At 34.7% G+C, this 22,657-nt stretch overlaps 4 protein-coding genes across 10 annotated transcripts; 3 read left to right on the forward strand and 1 right to left on the reverse strand.

The window, feature by feature from the left end:
- Positions 1–1,085: 1,085 nt before the first annotated feature.
- LOC112695832 (zinc finger CCCH domain-containing protein 32) lies at positions 1,086–6,345 on the forward strand. Of its 3 annotated transcripts, none has more exons than XM_025748332.3 (7): positions 1,086–1,779; positions 1,911–2,053; positions 2,518–2,580; positions 2,754–2,873; positions 2,967–3,254; positions 3,342–3,653; positions 3,855–6,345. In XM_025748332.3, the coding sequence occupies exons 1-7, from the start codon at positions 1,686–1,688 to the stop codon at positions 3,858–3,860; spliced, it is 1,026 nt and encodes a 341-aa protein (XP_025604117.1). In that variant the 5' UTR covers positions 1,086–1,685; the 3' UTR covers positions 3,861–6,345. The 3 variants fall into 3 exon arrangements, with proteins under 3 accessions (XP_025604117.1, XP_025604115.1, XP_025604114.1); XM_025748330.3 differs by having other exon boundaries at positions 5,417–6,345; XM_025748329.3 differs by having other exon boundaries at positions 5,424–6,345.
- A 3,788-nt stretch (positions 6,346–10,133) lies between these two features.
- On the forward strand, positions 10,134–14,061 carry LOC112695833 (BTB/POZ domain-containing protein At1g03010). 4 transcript variants are annotated; one of them, XM_025748334.3, is made up of 4 exons: positions 10,134–10,478; positions 11,612–11,678; positions 11,885–13,096; positions 13,313–14,061. In XM_025748334.3, exons 1-4 carry the CDS (start codon positions 10,258–10,260, stop codon positions 13,892–13,894), a joined length of 2,082 nt encoding a protein of 693 aa, XP_025604119.1. In that variant the 5' UTR covers positions 10,134–10,257; the 3' UTR covers positions 13,895–14,061. The 4 variants fall into 4 exon arrangements, with proteins under 4 accessions (XP_025604119.1, XP_025604122.1, XP_025604120.1 ...); XM_025748337.3 differs by lacking the exon at positions 10,134–10,478 and adding an exon at positions 10,512–11,527; XM_025748335.3 differs by lacking the exon at positions 10,134–10,478 and adding an exon at positions 11,201–11,506.
- Positions 14,062–14,699: 638 nt separating this feature from the next.
- On the forward strand, positions 14,700–17,984 carry LOC112695834 (uncharacterized). 2 transcript variants are annotated; one of them, XM_072197964.1, is made up of 4 exons: positions 15,054–15,510; positions 16,181–16,308; positions 16,724–16,993; positions 17,591–17,984. In XM_072197964.1, the coding sequence occupies exons 3-4, from the start codon at positions 16,953–16,955 to the stop codon at positions 17,781–17,783; spliced, it is 234 nt and encodes a 77-aa protein (XP_072054065.1). In that variant the 5' UTR covers positions 15,054–15,510; positions 16,181–16,308; positions 16,724–16,952; the 3' UTR covers positions 17,784–17,984. The 2 variants fall into 2 exon arrangements, with proteins under 2 accessions (XP_025604123.1, XP_072054065.1); XM_025748338.3 differs by lacking the exon at positions 16,181–16,308 and having other exon boundaries at positions 14,700–15,510.
- Positions 17,985–19,941: 1,957 nt separating this feature from the next.
- On the reverse strand, positions 19,942–20,259 carry LOC112695835 (monothiol glutaredoxin-S1). Its single transcript, XM_025748339.3, has one exon. The coding sequence runs from the start codon at positions 20,257–20,259 to the stop codon at positions 19,942–19,944; it is 318 nt and encodes a 105-aa protein (XP_025604124.1).
- Positions 20,260–22,657: the final 2,398 nt, after the last annotated feature.

Raw genomic sequence — 22,657 nt, forward strand, 5'->3', positions numbered from 1 at the left:
CTTGCTCAATAACATTAGTAGAATTATATGGAATGCTTTTTTGGACATTATGAATATGTGAATCACTTATTAGTTTTAAAATGTGATTATAGAGTTGAATCCATGTGTGCTTAAATTGAACTGCCGATATAAAATATCATATTTCCATGAACAATTGAACATTCTTCGCTGGTTTAGTTAGCAAAGAACTGCATAAGTATGTTCTTAGGCGACAAGATTTGGCTTTACATGATTGCAAGGGATGTAAGTATATAACGATGTAACTTTCTTTTCTTCCCCTTTTTTTGACTTATGGGCTGGTAACTAAAATTACAAAACAAGAATAAGAATTGAACGTAGAATTATAATGTATGTTGTAATCTTTTAATAAACTGAAATTTAAAACGGTTGAAACTGAAACCCTATTTGCAAACACTTTTTCTTTTTTGACATATCCAAATTATTTGACACCAACTGAAGTTACAATTTATGAACTTCTAAAAAAGTTCTTAGCCCATACTATTTTTTTCTTTGGTAATTTAGCCCATACAGTCTTTATTATGAAGTCTTATAGTCACATGATTCACATTCATTTACTCTAAATATCTTTTTTCTTTTTGACAAACTAGCTCAACACAACAAAGTGAAACGATAATAAGAATCAAGGAAATAAAAATAATAATTAAAATAAAATAAATTTTATTTTTAATATTATTTTTGTATTGCCATCAACAATTAAAAAAATATACCACATTCCATTTTTATAACTAACGATCTGTAAAAATTGTTTTCAACCCCTACTTCCTTTTTATGAACTTCTCAAGAAATTCTTAACCCATACCGTTTTATTATAAAGTCTTTATAGTCACATGATTCACCTATCTTATGCTCTAAATATCCATCAAAGTATAATAAGAATCTTCTCCTGTATAAATATAATATAAATTAAAGAAAAAAAGGAGAAAATAAAAGGACAGCTCGGAATGAGGTGGTACAATTTAAACGGACCAGCAAAAAGTAGGAGGCTAGGGTAAAGTTGAAATGACAAATTCATCCCCCATTTTCGAACCGAAATATCAAAGCCCACTTTTGTCACAGCTCACACCACACCAACCAAATCAAAACCCCATTCCGTTGCCATCGCCCATCATTATTACCCCGCAGGGATATTCGCGTCATTTCACCACAGACTAGTAGTGTCGGTTACACCTCCTCAGCCCCTCAAGTTTAAACTAAACTATTCCCCCGAATATTATCATTTTCCAGGTGCGCCATTTGGCGGGTACGCACCCAAAAAAAAAAAAAAGAAAAAAAAGAAAAAAGAAAAAAAAATGGAGCTGGAAAAAAAGCCTACACCAGACCGTACAGTCCTAGAGAGAGAGAAAGAGAAAGCACACGAAACACACGCTCCGTTACAGTCTTAGAGAGAAACAAAACCCATCTCTGTCCATCTCAGTCTCTCTCTCTTTCTTTTTCGGATTCGCGACGCAAACCCCAGCGGCTAAGAGAGCGGACGTATCCGATCTTCTTCCTTCCCTCTTCCTTCCAGAACATTCTAGAACCCTCCACGATCCCCGTTCTCTGTAAAGCACACAGCAATAACACACGTCCCTTTCTCTCTCAGACTCTCACTTGTTACACTCTAAACTTGTACATAAGCTTCTCCCTAAAAAACAAAAAGCAGAAAGAAACAAAACCTGGCTTCCATGGAGCTTTACGGTCGCAACCCGGGGAGGAACGGGTCGAACCCGGGGAATCAGCCCGAATGGCGCTCGCCGGGCCCCGATACTGGCCTCGAAGGTTTTCCCCTTTTCAACTTTTGGTTTCGCTTCGGGTCGAATTTTTACTCCTTTTTGTCGGTTTTGTTAGGGTTTTGTTAATGTGGGAGTTAGGGTTTGGGGGATATGGCTGATTTTGTGGTTTCGATGCAGAATCAATGTGGCAGTTGACGCTGGCTAGCAGCGAATCGTACCCGGAGCGACCCAGTGCTCCGAATTGCGTGTATTACATGCGAACCGGGTACTGTGGATATGGTGCAAGGTGCCGTTACAATCACCCTCGTGACCGTGCTGCGGTAACATTTTCATTGTGAATCTAAATGATGTCTGCATTAGGTTGGATTGAAGTGTCGCACTCCTATCTGCATTAGTTCTGTGGTTCTCACATAGTGCTTTCTTTTTCTTTTTAACTATAGCTGAGTTTGGGACTTAGGATTGTGTGCTAAAGGGTTAATGTGCTGTTATTAACTTAACATTGTGATTCTATTTTCTTTTGTGGTAGGTTCCTTTTTTTTAATGAACTATTTTTCTCCTTTTTGTAAATTTAAATGTTAGTTGTGATTTTTAGAGTAGGAATGAGGTTTGGATTTGGAATTATTCAATGCGGACTGAATGCAGTTCAGGTGGAGCAAATTTGTTTCCTGTTGCATAAGTACCACAAGATCAATCTAGATAACTAATATTTAATTTCGTCTAATCTTAGTAAGAATCATATGGTTGCACAAGTGTATAAATATGTATTAAATCAGTTACTGCTCAGGTTGCTGCGGCTGTAAGAGCAACAGGGGAGTACCCGGAAAGAGCGGGGGAACCTCCATGTCAGGTATATATATGTTTTTTAATTTTACTTGCAATAATGCAATGTGAATCATTAAGACCTGAACTTTCTTGTTTTTACATTTCGGTTGTCCCAGCCTCTGATGGGATCCTTACATTATTATATTTGTAATAATTATCCGCTTGTTATGTTGATTATGTGTCTCTTCTGGTGAGCAGTATTATCTAAAAACTGGAACATGTAAATTTGGTGCATCCTGTAAATTTCACCATCCAAAACATGGAGGTGGATCTTTGAGCCAAGCACCACTAAATATTTATGGATACCCATTACGGCCGGTTTGAGTCTTATCCCTTTTCTTTTCTTTCATTTAACTGATAGCAAATTATGCAATGGCTAAACCATACCTGTCACTTTTATTTCCACAATAGGGTGAGAAAGAATGCTCCTATTATTTGAAAACGGGGCAGTGCAAATTTGGTGTGACTTGTAAATTCCATCATCCTGCTGCTGGCACATCATTGCCGGCTTCTGCACCTCAATTTTATCAACAGGTGCAATCTCCTACGGTTCCTCTGCCTGACCAATACGGGGGAGCATCCACAAGCTTGAGAGTGGCTAGGCCTCCTATGTTGGCTGGTTCGTACGTTCAAGGGGCTTATGGTCCTGTACTTCTTTCTCCAGGAGTTGTTCCATTTCCTGGATGGAGTCCTTATTCGGTGAGATAAAAATACTGTGTTAGAAAGTTATTTATTTTGACTTTTCTTGAGTAGTTACTTAATGGTGGTGCCATTAAATTGGAGCAGGCACCTGTTAGTCCTGTGTTATCTCCTGGTGCTCAACCTGCTGTTGGGGCTACTTCTCTATATGGAGTGACCCAATTGTCTTCATCAACATCAGCTTTTGCTAGGCCATATACTCCACTGCCCTCTTCTATTGGCCCCTCAGGCAGTGGTCAGAAGGAGGAAGTTTTTCCTGAACGTCCTGGCCAACCTGAATGCCAATACTATCTTAAAACAGGGGACTGTAAATTTGGATCGGCTTGTCGATATGATCATCCACGGGATAGGGGTGTGACACGACCACTTCTCAGCCCCATTGGTCTTCCTCTTCGTCCGGTAAGTACAGTTACTCATTTGATTTGACTATTTTGTTTAATTTATTGCCTCAAATTTGTCCATCTCATGTTATATGGTAATAATGTATTTTCAAGTTATAGCTTATGATGTTCTATTTGTTTTTTTTTTAATATTTAAATTTAAAATTAGTTGTTCATATCTTAGCTACTTTTTTTTTTGGCACCTGTGGCAATTTCACAGTTGTAGGCCTCAATGACTTATTTGCTTAATCTACTCTTTTGCCTGGAATGAACTGAAGACTTGGAGCTAAGTGTTTTCTGAGTCATCTGATTAGATATAAATTCTGTAGATCTTGGCTCAATTATATTGCATTAAACATGCAGATTTGTACTTATTGTGGTTTCTCTGATGTTTTGCTTCCTTCAACATTTGTTGATTTTTCTTCAGGATATTTCGCGACATAATTGAATCTATGTATTGTACGCTGATTATGAAATTTAAGGGATTTATTTCTTCTCCTTTTGAACAATAGTTTCCCATATAAGAGGGTGAAACATGCATATGGCTTGGAGAACTTTATAAAGTATTTACTTTTTATTTTTACTTGGGGCATGTATCTTGGCAGTTTGTTTGAGACAAATAAAATACATGCCTGGGGCAAAGCTACATTGACATCTAGTGTCTGTATGCAAAACGCATGACCCCCTTTATTTTTAGCTATTTGATAAAGCGAAGATGTTAATTAAAGATGTGTGTTTTCCTTCTCGCGCTATATCAGCTGATATTGTCATGTTAAAAAACCACTTCTCTGACTCTGGACAGTATTGACGTACGCTGAATTCCTGTTTTGACCATTTACTTGTGTCAGGCCACAGTTTTTTGTTGTGTTATGCATATCTGCGCAATGAACCCATGTTTGCAAATGACTTTTTGAAACATCTTTTTGTACTTGTATGTCGAGCTGATAAATATTCCAACTTAGGGTATGACACCGGGACTTATTGATTATTCTGAGAAGAAACTTATATTAATAGGATTCGGAATAAGAAGTCTCTGAGGGTATCAAGTACCCATGTGTGGCATTTAAGTCATAACCCTGACCTCAGTTGCACAAGGTCAAACTTGATAGTGATAGGAATCAAAAGTAACTGTCATATTGCTATCAATGATGAATAAAGAAGATGCTATCATTTTTGTAATTCCCTGCTTATATTGGCTTCTCAAGATATCTTTTTAGCTGTAGTATTACTGGTGTTCAGGGATAGGAATCTGATTGAATGAGTTAATATAATTCTGCTATCTTTGGTTTTCTGATAACTATATAGGTAGGTATCATCTTTTGATGTAGGACTTCTTTTTGTTCATTTATTCCTTGTTTTAATTTTTGATTGTTGACATAAGTGAATCCTTTGTTGATTACTGTATTAGACATTATTAGTATGACGAGTTCTTTAGAGGACATGCTGTTTTTGCTTCATACTTGTTTCCTTTCTCATTATAACCATAAACCATTCAAATCAATAATACTCTCTCTCTCTCTCTCTCTCTCTCTCTCTCTCTCAAGAAGGTTACTTAATAGTTCTTATTGATACCTCTTAAGTGCATTGGATTTGTTCTCACTTAGGTAGTCTTACATAGTTTGAGATTACTAGTAAAAAGCATATCTAATTCTGCCTGTTCCTTTTAATCCTGTTGCAGATGTTTTAATAATTTGAGTTACTTGTTTCTGCATGATAATGCAGTGCAGCATTATAATTGATGCACTTTCGTTGGAAGTTTTTCTTAATCAATTCCTTTTCTAGAAAACAGGGGGTTCAACCTTGTGCATTTTATTTGCAAAACGGGCATTGCAAGTTTGGCTCCACATGCAAATTTGACCATCCTTTCGGGCCTGTGAGATATAGTCCATCGACATCTTCCCTGACCGATGCACCAGTAACTCCATACCCCGTTGGGTCTTTGCTGTCTACCCTGGCTCCTTCCTTAACATCCTCAGAGCTTCGGCCTGAATTGATGTCGGGGTCCAAAATGGAATCCTCCTTTTCAACCAGAATGCCTTCTTCTGGAAATAGTCCCACTACCTCTGTCAGTTTAATCTTTTCACAAGGTGGAACTGTCTCACTATCTGATGTGCAACTCTCAACTCAGAGTTCTGCCCCTCTAAGCACTAGCCGAAGCACCAGATAGGAAACCGATGAAATACGTTTAGCAGGCTAATTAATTATACCAATGGAAGAAAAAAGGTTTTTCCTCATTAGCATTGAATGTTGTTTCATTAGCCTCTATTGCTTCTGTCTATAGTCTCATTGAATATCTAGTTCAAACTACTCCAAGTTCCTTCCAGTGTTTATAATTCACCAGCGTAGGCCATTCGAATTATGTTCATATATTATCTAATTATAATATTATTATGTGGAATAAGCTTCAATAGAAAACTTGATATGGTGTTTTCTTTAATGGTCTCATGGGATAATGGTTTTGGTATGTGTACATTTTACTGAGGCATTCCAGATACTACCCTACACTGCTGCAAAATGGCGGTTCCAGTTACCTTCCTCGCTCGAGAAGGGAGAGCGACTGTTGCTTTTAGTATTTTTCTGGGAACACAGGGTAACCCTATGGCTATGGGGGCCTTTAAAATTAGTGAAGGGTATTTAATATTTATTCTTAGACCAGTAAATGTGTTGTAATTCTAATTTGTTAATTAATTTGAAGGTGTTGATTTTAGTTCTTTCTCCCTTTTTCCCCTTGTGAAGTTTTTAAAAATTTATATATATTTGGACTTATGATATCATTATCATATTAATTTAGCTGATAAATATTTAATTATATTGATTTTTTTTAGTTAATAGATACTTTCATTAACTATATAAAATAAATATTTCTTGGGTTGGGTTAGTTAGGGTTAAGAGATTGTAATACCCACACAACCCAACCCACTAATTAAATGAAATGGGTTTCGTTGGAAAATCTTCAATCCATTCAACTCGGTCCACGGACAATCGTAATCGAAACTAATATTTTAAAGCGAAATCAATATTTTGTAGCTCATGATTAGATCAAATGACACTTTCTAATTAGATATGTTAATTTTCACTTGTCCTTTAAGTTCCAACGGAATTCCAACCCCCTCCCTCTTTTTTCTATTAGTAATTAGTAATTAGTTTATTGTTCTTTTAAAAAAGAAGTGTACCAATAAATGAGGAATCAAACAGAAAGTACCTGCTGTAAATATTTAATCCTGTCTTACCATTTGACTCTAAATAAAGCTGCTCTTAGTTCATAGATAATAAGTTGAAGATTTACAATGTTACTGTAAAGTTTGTAACATAAATAGGAGTTAAGACCACCTGCCAGGTGTTCATATATATAATCATATTTCTTGGATGGAATGGCAATTGTTGGCTGTAAAGCCTGAAATGTTGATAAATAAATTGGTGACACTCTAGAGCATAGAGTAAAAAATTTAACTAGCGCAACATAATATGCGGCGAATCATTTTTACATACCTAAATTTTTCTTTTCCGCACCAATATTTGTGTATTTATCAGGTTTTGACTATTGATGTGATATTCATCTAAATTCTTATTAAACGCTATAACTTAATTGAGTTGGATGTGCATAAATATTCTATTTTTACGTGTTCAAATATTAAGAATTCCAAGTTCACAACCATAGAAAATAAAAAAGTTCAATTAATAAGTTGGTTTTTTCAATCAATATCAGTTAATTTTTTATTATATATTTTATATTTTAAATCTTAAATTTTAAATTTTAAATTCTCCAAAAAATAAAAATTATTATTACAATAAAATTTGATAATATTAACTAATTAAAATCTGATTCTCTATTATTATTCAAATAAAAATATATCTATAGTTTGGTATCAAATTATGATATGATTACCCAAGCGGACTATTCGGCCATTGAACAAAAGAAATTGATGGCCTCATGATGACCACCAGATCGATGCAGTGTGAGACCATGATTCATCCAGCAGTTGTCACATTATTAGTAATTGTGATAGCTACACTATCATGACTTGTGTCTTTTATTTTAATGCATACTTGTTAGTTGTTACTTGTTTACCTTTTATTTGGCTCAACATGATGTACTAATTGGTTGTCCATTGAGTCATCAGCTCCATTATCATACACTATATTATATTATGCATCAAAGTAATTATTATTATTAGAGAAAATATACATAAACAATGTAAATGTTAAACAACGTTTACCAACAGTTTAAAAATAGAAAAATTAAATTAATTATTAAAATTAGATTTTCAATTTATTAGAATAATCAACTTTTTAAACTTAAATTATTAGAATTAGACAACGTAACCTCCTCTTAATATACCATTACATCAGATTCTTATTTCATTTTAATTCACTTTCGCTCCTCTACTCACACCGTCGTTCATCCCGGTCCTCCTCCGTCGCTCAGCCTGACACTCCTCCACTTCTGCCAATCAACCGGACGCGCCTCCTCTTCTGACGCTCAGCCCAACACGCCTCTCACCCACCGTCTATCCACTGTTGCCGCTGTTTTTATGCCACTCTTCGTTCTCCTCTTGCGAGGTCAGCAAAAGTTGTACAATTTTACTCTCTTAATCATTTCTTCTTCTTCGTTTAATCCTTCATCTTCATCGGTTAAAGGAGCAGCAACAGTGTTAGTTATTGAGTGATTTTCTACATCAATGGCCACTTGAATTAGTGGTTGAGTGGTTTTCACTTGAATCGCTGGAGAAGAACTTTCATCCTCACCGGTGACTGCGGCGGGTAGTTATCAAATCGTTGAAGGAGCAGCAGTAGTGTTAGTCGTTGCATCGTTTTCACCACAGTCTTTCAGTAAAACTATTTTATTGGCCAGATAGTCATTTTAGTAAGTATGCAGATGATTATTTTAATTCTTATGTGAATGGTTATTTGATTGGATTGGGTTTAGTTATATACAATTAAAACATGTTGGATGTTCAATCACTAGATATGCGGATGGTTATTTTTATTTTAAGTGGATGGTTATTTTCACTAGGGGTGAGCGATGCCGGTGACGGTGTATGACAAACCAAGCAGCGACGACGAAAAAAAGTCCGGCGGCACTGTTCATTTTCGGTTTAGAGAAGAGCGATGCCGATGAAAGTTTTTGTTGACGAACCAGCGGTGGTGAGTAGAATTTCGATAGCAACGATGAAGCTAGTTGGCGACCAAGCGACATAGTAGAGGATTAGGAGAAGAAGCTAATACTTTAATAAATTAAAATATAATGAATAATTAAAATTTTTAAATTATTGAATAAAATTTTTTGATTAGATAATTAAAATAAAATATTTTTTTATTTTATTGAACTAAATTTTCAACCCATTATTTACGTCATTCAGATTTTTCATTATCTACGAAGCCGTATTACTATGCTTCGTAGTTGTTTTCCTGAGCTTGCTAGTTGATCTTAAAGATGTCTTAAAGAATGTGAACATTTTAAATATTGGAATATTTTTGTAAATAAAATTATACACCAAGACTTACGCGTCATCCAATAATAGATAGTATATATACTAATAATTAAAAAAATGCAACATGCATGATGAATAACCTTCGAGTCATTAAATATTGCAAGATGAACAATACTTTTCATAATTGTAATTTATTCATGTATTTAAGTTGGTCTAGCTAGTGTAAAGAGCAACTTAAATATTTTTTAGGTATTGACTTTTATAGTAACAAAATTGATTTAAAATTAAAACTTAAGTTGAATACAATCTTTAAAATAATATTGATATTAATAAAGAGATATTGTATCATTTAAAAAAAAGACTAATAAAATATTATTATTTGTATATTCATTAAATTTTTTAAATGAACATTATAATTTTATTATTGTAACATTGTTAAATTAAAATAAAACTAAGTATTTCAATGACGAATTTTACATTAAATTTTAAATTAATTTTTATAATATATAGTTCCATAAATATTTATATAGTAGTATTATGTGAAATCCAAAATAAAATAAAACTAAAATCGAGCATTGGAGATATTCTTAACTTGTGGTTCTCATTATGACTTGTAATAATCCAACTATTATTTAAATCCGAGCTACTTTAGTGAGCTTTACATATATGAATATATGATAATATTATTATTTATGCTAATCTTTTCATGGTGGGTAGCTTTAGCTAGCCATTATTATTATAACTCTCAAAAGCACTATAATATTCTTGCAGATTCCTACGATTCATGTCAAGAAAACGTTTGATAGTATAAAGGTTAAATTACTAGAAATTATATTCGTACCACTTTTTAGTTCACTTTAAAAGTATATACTTTCTTTTTCTTTTACTGATATAAAAAACAAATCTTTTGCATTATTATTTTTCCTTTAAATACTAAAACGAAAATGCATACACAAACATATAACATTTTTGTTATTGACAAAGTTGTCACATTCCTAGTCCTTTTTATAGGCTTGCATGGCTTCATGTGATTTTCACTTCATCACTAGTCACCACAACTTTTTATTACAGACAGAGTGAAGTGGTCCTCAACAAAAGAAGAATAATGTAAGAAGAAGCAGACACGTGTTTCTTTTATTTTTCATTCTTCAATTTATTATCTTCTTATGTTACTTTAACTGGCATAGATGTATGGAATTGGATTGTTATAGGGTTATAGCATATAGTCCCATTCACATGCAGAGTGACAATTCCTTAGTAGGGTTGGTGCTACTGCAGTGTTATTATCAAAATACTCACAAGTCAAATTTGTTGGAGATGGGAGTTGTAACTGTTGGTGAATTGAAGCCTAGTATTTCTCAAGGGAAAAGGACCTTTCGTCCTAGTTCAAGCATAAGACATGCCAATGAATGGTAATAATAATAATAATCTTCTCTTTGCTTCTTAATCAAGTTTGTTATTTTTTGCATTTAAAGTGTTTGATTGCAATACTACATGTGTGGCATTTATGTACATGAATGAATAATGGAGGGTTCATTAAATTTTCTTGTATGTGCAACCATTTTTCACAGACCTTCTAGTAGTAGTTCTTCAGTTCATTAGATTTGTTCAAAGAACAATACCAGAATTGGTTATAATAGAGGGTGAATTTTGGCACAATAGTATAAGAGCATAAGTAGTTGGAACCTTAATTTTTGTTTTGCCTTGTCCTGTCTCATCATGCTTTAATTGTGTTTGTTACTGTTTAGTGCATTCCTTCAATCATTGTACCAAAAATCTCTCATATGACTTGGTCACAATGAATCCAAATCAATGTCAGAAAACAACATGTGAGGCATTATATTGATCCGATGGTAATTGGTCAAGCTCTGATCAGATATTGACCTTGATGTAGTAATTTACCAACATGACAGCGGTTTGGCGCTGCATGTTTTGGTGAATGGTTTCAGATCTTTTCATCATGTTTTGCTTTTGTTGAGGACAATAATCACATTTGTGCATCAATTATTATTCTTGTGTTTTTATTATCTTTAGGCCTTAAATGAATGAATTTGATAATAATAATTATAATGATGTGATAATAAGATCTCACCGACTATGTGGTAATAAAAATGAAAATTTTTTGGCTGCATGTGGAAATAGAACAGACAGCCATAGACATCAACTTATTTGACCATACTATAGAATGGCTCAAATGATTTTCCATCTTATCTTTAGGATTCAATGATTTGCATAAATGGGTTCCACGCAATGACACAACCAACCATGCAATATAAATTCAATATTGGAACTTACCTTATCCTCTGCAAAATTTAGGCTTGGGGGCCTATTCTATTTCAAGATTTTGATATTGGAAGATTAGATTGTTTCACTTTTTTCTTATAAGCATTCATTAAATTGCAAAATACATGCTGCACAAGAGGCTCTTTCAAGGTCTATGGTAATTTGGTTTTGGTAATATGTATGCCTCCACTGTTTGCCTTATATTGAAAATTTCCACCCCTATATGATGCAATGATTCAGCTAGATTTGTTGTTTCTTTCAGGCCAATATCTGAAGTCTCTAGTGATCTTACTATTGAAGTAGAAGACTCAAGCTTTCCACTTCACAAGGTATATCCTTATTCTGCCATGCTTATGAAAATATATATAATTGATCATATATATCCTTATTCTGCCATTCTGATATGATGAATTTTTAATGGTTTCAAAGTTCTCCCCATGTAAGAAAATGAAAAATAAATCTATTGTTATGGACCTATATATTTAGGTTAATGTTTAAACAATGAACTAAAGTACTTGGCAACAAATTTTTGCAGTTTCCTCTAGTTTCTAGGAGTGGAAGAATCAGAAAACTGCTGCTAGAAGCAAAAGATTCAAAGGTTTCACGCATAAGTCTCCAAAATGTGCCTGGTGGTATAGATGCATTTGAGCTAGCAGCTAAATTCTGCTATGGAATAAATGTTGAATTCACTCTCTCAAACGTTGCCAAGCTACGTTGCATAGCGCATTTTCTAGAAATGACTGAAGAATTTGCTGAGAAGAACTTGGAGACTAGAGCTGAATCATATCTAAAAGAGTCAGTTCTACCAAGCATACAAAACAGCATAAGTGTTCTTCACCATTGTGAGACTCTTCTCCCAATTTCAGAAGAAATTAACCTTGTTAGCAGGTTAATCAATTCAGTTGCAAACAATGCATGCAAACAACAACTTACCTCTGGATTGCTAAAACTTGATCATACTTTAAATTCTAAGACAATCTCAAACATGGAACCAGAAACTCCCTCAGAATGGTGGGGGAAATCTTTCAATGTTCTTGGCCTTGATTTTTTCCAGAGAGTAATTTCTGTGTTGAAATCAAAGGGTCTAAAACAAGATATGATCAGTAAGATTTTGATAAACTATGCACATAGTTCACTACAGGGGATTGCTCTTATTAGGGATCCTCAAGTTGTTAAAGGGAGTTTACTTGACTTGGAAGTAAAGAAAAAACAAAGGGTGGTTGTTGAAGCCATAGTTGGATTACTCCCTAATCAATCAAGGAAGAGCCAGGTTCCAATGGCATTCTTATCATTCCTGTTGAAGGCTGCTATCGCGGCTGGGGCCCCAACTTCTTGCAGGTGTGATTTGGAGAGGCGAATCGGCCTACAACTCGACCAGGCAATCCTAGAAGACATACTAATTCCGGCTAACTCGCTTCAGAACACACACAGCACAATATATGACACAGATTCAATCTTGAGGATTTTCTCAATTTTCCTTAACCTGGATGAGGAGGACGATGATGATGATAATGATGGTGGCTGCTTCAGAGATGAAAGCCAAATGGTGTACGACTTCGACAGCCCCGGATCGCCAAAACAAAGCTCAATCCTCAAAGTATCTAAACTGATGGATAACTATCTTGCTGAAGTAGCATTAGACTCAAACTTGTTGCCATCAAAATTCACAGCACTTGCAGAACTACTCCCAGATCATGCACGCATAGTGAGTGATGGACTCTATAGAGCAGTTGATATCTTCCTTAAGGTAAGAAAAGCAGAGAATCCCTTTTCTCCATTACTCTTAATCATTTCGTAACTTAGTCAAACATGTCAAATTATCTAACAGTTCTTGATTATCATCTTTACACGAAGAGATATCTTTATATGGGTAATTAACATCTATTGTCCATGGCTCAAACACATGGCGTGCGTGTTAGAAATAAAATCATTCATGTACTAATAAATTAGTCTCTTGTTATAGGTTCATCCAAATATAAAGGATTCAGAGAGGTACCGGTTATGCAAAAGCATAGATTGCCAGAAACTGTCTCAAGAAGCATGCAGCCATGCAGCACAGAACGAGAGGCTGCCGGTGCAAATGGCGGTTCAAGTGCTTTACTTCGAGCAAATGAGACTGCGAAACGCGATGAACGGCGGAGGACACCACCACAGCAACAGCTTCTTGTTCGGCGGCCATTTCCCTCAGCGGACGGGAAGCGGTGCCGGAAGCGGCGCCATGTCGCCGAGGGATAACTACGCGTCGGTTCGAAGGGAGAATCGAGAGCTGAAGCTGGAGGTAGCGAGAATGAGGATGAGGCTGACTGATTTGGAGAAAGACCATGTTTCCATGAAACAGGAGCTTGTGAAGTCACAATACCCCGCTAACAAGCTTTTCAAATCTTTCACGAAGAAACTAAGCAAACTCAATTCTCTCTTTCGTTTAAGCACTAGTACTTTTAAGCAATCATCGTTTGGTGCCAGTAATAATAATGCCAAAGGTATCGCTCATTCAGAAACTCATCGCTTTCCTTTTCCAAAAAGAAGACGCCACTCAGTTTCATGACTGCAATGTATATAGTATGCATAAATCATCATTTTCTAATTTCTCTCTCTTACTTCTCCTTCATGTTGCTGCTTTTTAGTGATGGGTTTGTTAGTAATTCTTACAATTCTGGAATACGATTTTAAGTATATGGAAGATTGTCTTCTTGAGTTAAGCTTCATAACAAATGAATATAGCTTACAAATAACTTTTAAGATAATATAACAACAGATTAAGAGGCATCTAAGAATGAAGGAGCAGAGAAGAGACAAAAAGTAAAAAACTATAAAGATCACTCCTCAGTTCTCACAAATTTATAATATGTAAAGGAATTATTTTTTATTTTAAATTTTAAATTTTTCAAAAAAATAAAGGTTAAAAAATAATTTATAATAAAAAATTAACTATATTGACTAATTAAAAATTGGTTTTACATATTTATTTCATAAATTAAATTATTATATATGTAAAAAAATGTATTTCACCCTGCCTTGTAGGCATGATTTTAGAAGCAAAAAAATTATTAAGGGAAAAAATGCATATAGGAATTAAAGGGGAAAAAATGCCTGGTGCTATTGGTAGCCATTTTTGTTTTTGGTCATTGTCTGGGCCGCATAACCTAGCCGAAACAGAGATACATCTGCAAATATTGGTGAGCAATTTCACTTCTTCGAAACTGAACCACCAATCCGCGCAGCTCTTGGTTATGGTTTCTAACTCGGTATCATTCGCCACCATCACTGTCACAATGGTTGATGGCAACTGGTTTCTCCTGTCTGCCTTACCATAATATCAGTTCGCATCTTCTTGACCTTTCTTTTTTTTGTTTGTTTTTGGTCTGGGCCGAATCTTCTTGACCTTTCTATCGGTAGCTAATTGGAAACTAATATACGAGCTTGATGGGCCATTCTATTTTGGGCCCAATGGCCATTCCTTTTGGGCCTGAATGAGCCACTGTGAGAACACAAACCCAGCTGAATGTTCTGAAAATCGGATCGGACAGGCAGGTCGAACCGGTTCAACCGGAGACAGGCGAAAAACGGTTCGGTCCAGTGTGTAAAACCGCAGAATCTAAAACCGTTTCAAGAACCTCTGAACCGGCCGGTCGGACCGGATCAGAAACCGGCCGGTTTACGAAAACGACGTCGTTTCCTTTCTTGAAAGGAAGATTGCACGCGTTATCCACTTATCCCCCTTCTCCAACTCCTTCCTTCAGCAAATGCCTTAGCCTCCACCAAAGAAAGCAAACCTAGCAGCCTCCACCAATCGTTGTCGCCGTCTGTCGGAGTGAGAGACTGCTGCCGCCGTCCGTCGCACTCAAGAACTACCGTCTTCGTGGTGTCGGGCCTCTCGCCGGATCCTCTGCTTCGTGTGCTCGCATCTCCCCTCTCTCCTCTGTGCTCGGCTGCTCGCGCCTCCCTCCGCCAGTGAGTGCTCGAGCTGTGCGCGTTGGTTGCTGCTCGTTGTCCGTGGTTGTCTCTGCTCGATTCTGCCTCCCAGTGTCACTCGAGTCTCGTCTCGGTCACTGGCATCTCGTGGTTCGTCTGTCTCGTCGCCGGCGGCAGAAGCAACTCGTGGGGTTGTCTCTTGCTTCGTCGCCTTTTGTGGGGTGGTTGCCGACTCGTCGTCAACCGTTGGTGAGTCCCTGAACCATCGCTTCCCTGTTCTCTCTTTTCCAAATTTTCCTTCTCCCTGTATTTTTGCATGTTGCTGAATTGCTAATCAATAAATTTGCCTTGTTGCTGATCTAAATGTTGCTGTAAATCGGGACTTTACTAAGATTTGTTAAATATGTTGCTGTAACTTGAATTTGTTGCTTCCCAGTAACAGAATCATAACAGAATGCTCAGTCAGTGCTTGGTTGATTGGCTTTGCTCACTGATTGTATTTGATGATAGATTTTAAATTGATAACTTTTAAAATTTAAATTTGCACTGCCCATGTTACTGATTCACTGTTCCTTCAGTGTTTTTTTGTTGTTGTTAATCATTGTGATGAGCTTTGTTAAAATTGGGTTGAAAAATGTTAATCTTTCTTCATTTTTCATTGTTCTTAACTTCTGTTCTTATTAAAAAGTTGCAATTGGTGATCTTTCAATTTATTATATGCTTCATGTTTTTAATTTCACTCTGCTTCTAGGCTTTGAAATCAGTTTATGATAACTGTGATGCAATTATTTAGTTGGATAACTGATGTAATTATCGAGTTCAAGAGATTGAGTTTTTCTGTTCTCATTATTAGTAAGACATGGATAGTTTAGAATTTTCTATTTCTTTCCCTTACTTCTGAAGTTCCATATTTCAAAAGGTTCAGTGTTGGCTTCAACTTTCAAATGGGAATTGGGAGCTGGTGAAGATAATAACATCTTCTGGAGCTGAGTCTGATCTAGAATTATGCTAGTACACAGTGATGTTTGTTCCATTTGGCTGGACTCAGTGAGACAACTGGGAAATGTTCTTTTTTTGTCTGATTAACTACAATATTTAAACTTGTTAATCATATCTTGTACAATTCAGACAAAAGCAGGGCCTATTTTGGTTGCCATAAATTCCTTCAAGAAAGTTCTTCTGTATTGTATTGAAGCCTACAAGCATAAAAGAATTAAAAGGGCCTGTTTTGTTTTACTTTTTTACTCAATTACTTTAAGGCAATATTGTCTATCTTTAACTTGTGCACTGCAATTCAATCCAGTTATTTTTAATGGAAGTATAATGATGTTAATTTTGCATATTTTGATGATTAATTAATTACATTTAGTTGGTAATAGACTGATAGTTTGTGTAGGGTTTTAAATTTGAAAGATATTTTATGATGTTTATTTATAATTTTAATTATTTTATTATGGAACAGTTTTTTCGGTTGAATCACGGTTAGACCGGTTGGACCAGTAAACCAGTGAACTAGTGACTAAAGCGGTTTGATGACCGGTCCAGTTTTTAGAACCTTGCCCAGCTCACTCTGATACCAAACCAAAAAAAAAAAACAAAGCTCACTCCGTCCCTGGAAAGTGGAAACACGACGACGTATTTCGCCGAAAGATCACCGTTGGGTTCGATTGTTGCAGTGTCAGTGAGGGATCATGGGGTTTCGAAGTTCGCTGCCATTTTCCGGGCTAATAAGGTGAACTTCTTTTTCATCCTAATCACAATTCGTAGTTGCCCCCGCCCTCTCAATTATGAAATTAGGGTTATGTTAATGCTTATTATCGATTTGGGAACATTGCCTTTATATTTCATAATTACATTAGCATTGTTTTTGCGACAAAAAATTGTTCTGTTTGATTGCGCTACTCTGTAATGTAGAAAAACTCCTCCGGCTGAAAAGTTTAACAGAAATCGAAAATTTGATGTTGTTTCGTAGAATTTTAATTGTTTAACTTTAACCATTCATATTTCACAAATTGTGAGAATATATAGCAATGTAATCCTTACTTGACTCTTTTTTATTAAAAGGTTATTGATTAAATTTTATATTTCAAAAATTTTTTGGGGGGAAAAATGCATTTTTTTTAGTAGAATATAGAGCTGTTTTGTAATTTGCTAAGGGGAAAAAGAGGATCCTCTATGTTGAATTTGTCTCTAAAGTATAACTGTCTTTTAATGGTATTCTGAACCCACTAAATGATTTAAGGGTGCATATTAGAGGAGCCTGATCTTTTTGGTAAGTGGGGGTAATTTATTATTATTTCTTATGCAGACTTGTTTGAATGTGTTACAGACAGCTTGAACAAGAGATGGAAACTGTGATTAAAGTATTGCAGCCTGGACCCTTGGGAATCATAGAGCATAAGTTTTCTGCTGAGGAGATTCGTAAGGCTAATGATACTGTCTCCAAGGCTGTGGCCAATTGGCGAACCAATGCAAATTTGCATCACAAAAATCAACTTTTGAAAGACTATATTCAGAAGTGAAATAACTTCAAAGTGCAGGCATATTTTGGCTCTTACATGTGAGGACAGTTTTATTTTAGATCCTCTAAACGTTTTTTGAGTTTTGCAAATTCCTTTCTGTACTTATTTATGATGTTGTATTAAACATGTGAACTTTGGTACACATGGCATTAGCTATTGAATCATGTTGACTGTTTCACTATAATGAAGATCTTTAGTGAATGAGGAGTGAGGTTAGTCGTTTTTCTTTTGTTATTTAAGTTCATCTATTAGTTTATTCTTGGAGGTATATGATGTTAAAATTAGGTTGCATTTGCCTTATTTGACTAAAAGAATGACAAGGAATAAAGTTCTGCTTAGTCGTTTAGGTAGTGATAGCACCAATGAGAAACGATTTAATACACCACTAAGAGCGCCTAAGAGGCATAACTTTTGCGAAAAAATCAATTATGTAGGTAGAAAACCGAAGTAGTTCCATTATTTTGTGTTATGTAGTTTTTATATTGGATTTTCTCTATCCATTGATCAAACATGCATAAAGTTTTCGGTTTGTCTGCTGAAAGATAAAAGAAAGAAACCATGTTATTTTGAAGGAGTTAGATCGGTCGAGTGATTAGTTTACTCGTACACTTAAATAAATACTGGAAATTCGAATCTTACCTTATGTATGCAACAATCTATTGGCCAATAGCCAGAAAATGAAATCAAAAATGAAAAAAGCTAATAAAATAATATTTTTTAAATAAGAAAAAAAAACCTTTTGAACTAAAAATTATGGTTTTCTATAATTTAATTGTCATGCATTGAATTCTGTAACTTGTTGTCTGCTGAAAGGTAAAGAAAGAAACCATGATATTTTAATTTGGAGTTAGGTTGATCAAGTGATTAATTTACTTGTTCACTTATATAATAATTCATTGTCATCAACAAATCTTAAATAGAGCTCAAATTAGTGATAGATTAGTCTCTCATCTATCGAATACAAAAATATTATGGAAAATAAAAAAAAGTAAAAAAAAAGATAATGGAATTATATTTTTTAAACAAAACAAGAAAAAAAGACCTGTTGGACCCAAAAATTATTGTTTTATATAGTTTGTCATGCATTGAATTCTATAACCTGTTGATGAATCTCTTATATTTTCCATTTATACATGCTTTCAAAAAGTTAAATATAGCTTTCTCTTGATAAATCAAGCTAATATAATGCTCAATCTTTTATCATTTGGCTATAGCTATCTTCGATTTCATTAAGAATATTCTTACAAAAATTTCCCAGGTGAAAATAAACTCATTGTATGAATGAAGGGTGTGTTTCTCTCCAAGCATAAGAACATTGAGTTTTTTGAAGTTGAATTATTGTTGGCATATACCCTTTGCAAAACAAAAATTGAAAAGGTCTATGGCATATGCGTTTGGGGAACCAATATAAAAAACACAAAACCTAGTGCGAGGTCAGTTCTTGGCATCACAGTGGGGACTCAGGATTCCTCAACAAATAAATGCTTCTGCTTCAGAATTTATCTCTATACTTTCTGTTTTTGCCTCTCACTCCCTCTACTTCTCTCTAATTTATCTTAGGATATCCCACCTATAATAAAGTATAGAATATATCTCTGTGAAATCTATATACATACGAATACAATACTTAAGTTTTGGCACCCTGCATAGTTAATCTTCTGTGAAATATATACACACATAGGAGATTCTTTATTTATCAACTTCAAAACTAAATGTGTCCTAAACAGGATACACTATAATAAATGTGCTATATTATAACTGCTCTGGTGGTACAATATTTTCAATTGAAATCTGTGATTGTCTATACTTGGGGATTGTTATAATGTTATTAGCATATTGTTCATTTTTTCACATTGCAGAGATTGCACACTGAATTTGGACTTAACTCTTCAAAATCAGATTATTACTCTCCAAAAAGGGACTATAATATGATAGAGCCATCCATGACTATGATGATGTAAAAGCTTAACTACTTGCATTATACAAAATTAGGATTAGGATAACAAGATTCAACAAGAGAAGAACACAAGAAGCATTGCTAGAAGAAGGTCTATACTCATCGGGGTTCCCAAGAACAATACTAGAACCTCTTATTTGCTCATGTGAGTTGAAGTGAAAGGGTGGAATTTACTTTGCAATTGGATAGCTATAGCTACAGCTACCTACTCCAGATGAATATAGCTTTAGCCCTTAGTAGCAATTGAGCAAGCTTGTTTTGAACATTGAGACTTATGAGTTCATCAGCACCACCTATGAATTGCTGTCCAATGAACACCGCCGGCACGCCTGGCCGGCTGCCGAGCTGGACCAGTGCTCTCTCTACTTGCTGACCATTTGGCAACTTGTCAAGCTCAATCATTGCAGGGTTTGCACCAAAGCTTTTTATCAGAGCCTTCACTGTGTGGCTCATGCAACAAGTGCTCTTGCTGAAGATCACCACTGGCTTCTCAGCAGTCAACATTGTCAACACATCCATTACTAATAAGGCTGTAGAGCTTATAATATAATCTAATATATAGTTTGATATAATATTATAAAGTAACTACTAACTAGAGAGAAAGATATGCAGTTTATGTCTTTGGGTTTCTGGTTTGGTTTGGTTTTGGTTTAGTATGTGTAACTTTGAGATCAATTGGTGGTCTATTTATACCATCATTGCACTTGGTTTATTCTATTAGATGAGATTGGAAGGTTTCTTTCACTCACATACAGAGAAGAATAAACATCTGGAAAAGAATAAACGTTTTTGGTATATAAATAAAAAGTTCTGTCATCAATGGATTCCCAAATTGCCCTTTCTGATTGCTTGATTTTTAACCCATGTATCCTTTTTTAGAGTGAATGATAAGTGTAACTCATGGTTAGAGACTTAAAGTCAATGTATCCAACCCATGTTCTTGGCTATGTTAGCATAGCACATAGACTCACATTCATGTTGCAATTTTAGCTTAGAATATTTCAAAGAACATTGTGAAAATTATTCCAGGTGTCTACTTAATTATCAATCATCTTAATCTTTCTTTTTTCTTGTGCCTAATCAATTAATCAGTAATATTCAAAATTTAGCATAATTACATTATGATTTAATTAACTACAGCAGTGTTTTGACATGATAGAAACTAACTATACCTACTGTTGTTTTTGTTGAAGGGGAATCTTGATCAAAATGAAGTGAATGGAGTTGAGTTTATCTATTGCCAGCAAGTAGCAACTTTTTCCATGCCTTAACAATATTCCCACAAAGTTCAAGTACCAAATACCCAAAGATAAGTTGAAAGGTGAAGAACTAAAAATAAAAATAAGAAAAAGATTATTATTTTTTTTTTTTATGGAAGGGTGGGGGCAGATAATAGATGCTTATATAATAAAGTTATATACAGTGCACTATAATAGCATTTGCCTTTGCCTTTTAATGGTTACCATGGTTGATTGGTCATTCATCTCATGAAAATCTAAATATCCTTATACCTTATATAGGCATGAAGGAACACAAAACTCTATTCATTGGGTAGCCATAGAATTTTGCTTTTTTTTTTTTTGTTGCACGTTGAATAGAGAAAGATGCTAGAAAGATGTTGAGTTTTTATGTGCTTTCTGCTTAGGCATATGGTTTTCATTTAAATATTATGTAACTTTGCATGGTCTCATGGTGTTTCCAGTTCAATGTATATGATTGTATGGCTAGTATTTTTGGTAAAGTATTTAGGCACTAATTAAAGAGGTTATTATATTCGTATTAATCTAATCAAATACTATTATAGTCAATAGTAAAAAAAGCAGTATTCGGTAGCACGTTACGACTTCTTCATGAATTACTTTTTTATTAAGAAAATTATCTTAAGTTCTTATAACGTAGGTTTTAACCTTTTTCTTGAGTATTTTTTGTTGACGGATGATATGAGAGACATGTCAAGCCATTTTTTCTCCCTCTAATCAATAGTTGAGTTTAATTAATAACCAAAACTTTTATTTTACAAGTCATTTTTTTAATGATATATATCTTTTGATTCGGTAAAATAAAGATTAGTTCATTACAAATTTAAATTTTATTTAAAAATTTATTACTATCCAATGATTATTATATGGTGAAAACTCAGGTAAAATCAACTTCACGTGAAGTTGATATCTGAAAGCCGTTAGATAATTTGACTGATTTGACTAAATTTTCATCTAACAACTCTCAAATATCAACTTCACGTGAAATCGACTTCACCTGAGTTTTTACCTTATTATATATATAAAATTTTGATATTTATTTAAAGTGAACACTATTTTACAAGTTATTCTGAGTAAAGCAAGAATTGAGTTGTCACAAAATCAAATCCACATCCTTATAGAATAATATAAGCTATTTCTTGTTAGTGCAACTAATCTTTGGTGAGAATAGCAGTGAACTGCGAAATCATGCACACAATGTCTTCAAATGTCTTCAAATGTTGTCATAATTACTTCCACAAAGATGTATGTGAGGGGTAGAGACTAGAGAAGAGAGGGGAGTGATTCCTTTGCACCCATTTTAATTGGTTATTAGAGAGAGAAAAAAAAAAAAACAAGATATCTAAATAGTTCAATATCATCCTGATTTAGATTTGGATCCAATAGGGATCTTACTTTTATGCCAGGCATTTTTGCCAATAACAGATAACATTAAAAATGTGCATGTTCATTTTTGTATGTATATATACAGAGATTATTCGCAATGTTCTAGTAAGAGAATTTTCCACGTGCCATGAGCTTGTAAAAACAACCCTTGGCTCCAAGTTTTCAATTGTGTCAACCACCTTTGTTCCATCAATCTCAATAAACGGCTCAAACATAAATCAAAGGGCCAACTCTTTTGTACGGTTCCTTTGATCCTCACAATGCTTCATTAT

This window comes from Arachis hypogaea, chromosome 6, assembly GCF_003086295.3.
Source record: "Arachis hypogaea cultivar Tifrunner chromosome 6, arahy.Tifrunner.gnm2.J5K5, whole genome shotgun sequence".
NCBI classification, from domain to species: domain Eukaryota; kingdom Viridiplantae; phylum Streptophyta; class Magnoliopsida; order Fabales; family Fabaceae; genus Arachis; species Arachis hypogaea.

Excerpts from the sequence above, each read along its gene's own strand:
- LOC112695832 (XM_025748329.3), top strand. The coding sequence starts at position 1,686 with ATGGAGCTTTACGGTCGCAACCCGGGGAGGAACGGGTCGAACCCGGGG. Across the intron at positions 2,054-2,517 it reads ACCCTCGTGACCGTGCTGCG|GTTGCTGCGGCTGTAAGAGC; the intron begins GTAACATTTTCA and ends GTTACTGCTCAG. Across the intron at positions 2,874-2,966 it reads ATGGATACCCATTACGGCCG|GGTGAGAAAGAATGCTCCTA; the intron begins GTTTGAGTCTTA and ends TTTCCACAATAG.
- LOC112695833 (XM_025748334.3), top strand. The coding sequence starts at position 10,258 with ATGGAATTGGATTGTTATAGGGTTATAGCATATAGTCCCATTCACATG. Across the intron at positions 10,479-11,611 it reads ATAAGACATGCCAATGAATG|GCCAATATCTGAAGTCTCTA; the intron begins GTAATAATAATA and ends TGTTTCTTTCAG. Across the intron at positions 11,679-11,884 it reads CAAGCTTTCCACTTCACAAG|TTTCCTCTAGTTTCTAGGAG; the intron begins GTATATCCTTAT and ends AAATTTTTGCAG.
- LOC112695834 (XM_025748338.3), top strand. The coding sequence starts at position 16,953 with ATGGGGTTTCGAAGTTCGCTGCCATTTTCCGGGCTAATAAG. Across the intron at positions 16,994-17,590 it reads CCATTTTCCGGGCTAATAAG|ACAGCTTGAACAAGAGATGG; the intron begins GTGAACTTCTTT and ends AATGTGTTACAG.
- LOC112695835 (XM_025748339.3), bottom strand. The coding sequence starts at position 20,259 with ATGGATGTGTTGACAATGTTGACTGCTGAGAAGCCAGTGGTGATCTTC.